This window comes from Fusarium coffeatum, assembly GCF_003316985.1.
Source record: "Fusarium coffeatum strain FIESC_28 chromosome Unknown BRIP53273_contig_525, whole genome shotgun sequence".
NCBI classification, from domain to species: domain Eukaryota; kingdom Fungi; phylum Ascomycota; class Sordariomycetes; order Hypocreales; family Nectriaceae; genus Fusarium; species Fusarium coffeatum.
Window position 1 is genome coordinate 3,262 of NW_022158314.1, and position 1,634 is coordinate 4,895.

The 1,634-nt window shown below is 45.5% G+C and overlaps 1 protein-coding gene across 1 annotated transcript; it reads left to right on the top strand.

The window, feature by feature from the left end:
• Positions 1-290: 290 nt before the first annotated feature.
• FIESC28_11804 (uncharacterized protein) lies at positions 291-1,181 on the top strand (the record flags this gene model as incomplete). The annotated part of the gene is made up of 1 exon (XM_031165910.1): positions 291-1,181. The coding sequence occupies one exon, from the start codon at positions 291-293 to the stop codon at positions 1,179-1,181; it is 891 nt and encodes a 296-aa protein (XP_031010031.1).
• Positions 1,182-1,634: the final 453 nt, after the last annotated feature.

A 1,634-nucleotide genomic window follows, 5' to 3' on the forward strand; every position in this document is an offset into this window, starting at 1 on the left:
ATACTATTCGATGTAGGATTGTAGCTGAACTAGCTGAATCATTAGTGTCGGATAAGATAAGCATATTCGCAATCATAGTCTTTTATCCCGAGATATGGTATGATCCTTCGTGTAATTAGTAAATACTTCCATGGAAGCACATCATTGATAGACTCCCAATTGAGCTATATATACATCTATCTCTCACCTCCAAAGAATTCAATTCATCACACTCATCACTCAACCATCTACTCATACAACCAACAACTACAACAACCACTATCAACTTCAACAATAAAATATCAACAACAATGTCTGCCTACAAGAACATCGCCGTCGCTGGTGCAGCTGGAGATCTCGGCTCAGCAGTCTTCAAAGCCCTCCTCGACTCCAACCAATTCAACCTCACAGTCCTCACCCGCACTACCTCAACCAGCACTTTCCCATCAAACGTCAAAGTCATCCAAGTCGATTACGACTCCCTTGACTCTCTCACTTCAGCCCTCCAAGGCATTGACGCCGTCGTCTCAACCGTCGGCAGTCTCGCAATTCCCAGCCAAAAGCTCCTCATCGACGCTGCGGTGGCTGCCGGTGTGAAGCGCTTTATCCCATCGGAGTTCGGCTCCAACCTTATCATTCCCAGCGTTCGAAAACTTCCCGTTTTTGGAACAAAGGTTGAGATTGAGGATAAGCTTGTTGAACTTAAGGATAAAATTAGTTATACGACCGTGTACAACGGCATCTTCTTGGACTGGGGTATCAAGAACAACTTCTTTTTCGACTTTTCTCAGCCAGAGGTTACAATTTGGGATGAGGGCAATGTTGAGTTCAGCACCACCACTCTCGCCAGCGTTGGCCAGACAGTAGTCGGCATCCTCACCCACCCCGAAGAAACCAAGAACCGAATTGTTTATGTTCAAGATACTGTTCTCACACAGAACAAGATTCTTGAACTTGCTAAGCAAGCCACTGGAAAGGAATGGAAGGTGAAGCATGTCAAGATTGATGATGTTACTGCCAAGTCTGACGAGAACATCGCCAAGGGAATCATTGACTGGCCTACTCTTGCGCCGTATCTGTTCAGGGCCATCTTTGATGAGAAGAGTGTTCCCAAGTTTGAGAAGCTTGATAACGAGTTGGTTGGTATCAAGGGCGTCACTGAAGAGCAGGTTAAGGAGCTTCTTAAGTCCAGGATTCAGTAGGGGCAATGTATTTAGATTAGCTGTCGGATGATTGGAATAAAATCGCGTGTTATTTCTCAACTCAGGTCCTGCATTCCAAGTAAATTGAACAATCTGTCGTGAAGATTCCCTACCAGATAAATTCAAACTCCGATACCCTAGGCTTTCCGATGACCCACCTAACCTCGAGCTGATCAATTACATGGCAATGTCAAATATCTTAGCTAATTTTACGTTTGGTGCTTACGTCATGTAGCTAGGGCATTTTGCGGAACATACCGATAGGTTTTGTGACCCCCATGGCCGCTTAGGCTGTACAATCAACGCCGTTCGAGCGAGGACTTTACCGCAGTTTTAGCTCGTCACCAGCCTAGTGGCAGAAGCCGAATGAAAGTCCCGAGAGTTTGGGGGCCGAATCTTTTCACTGCAATTAGTATCGGTTCACATCGCCGATTTTCACTGCAATTTTAACCC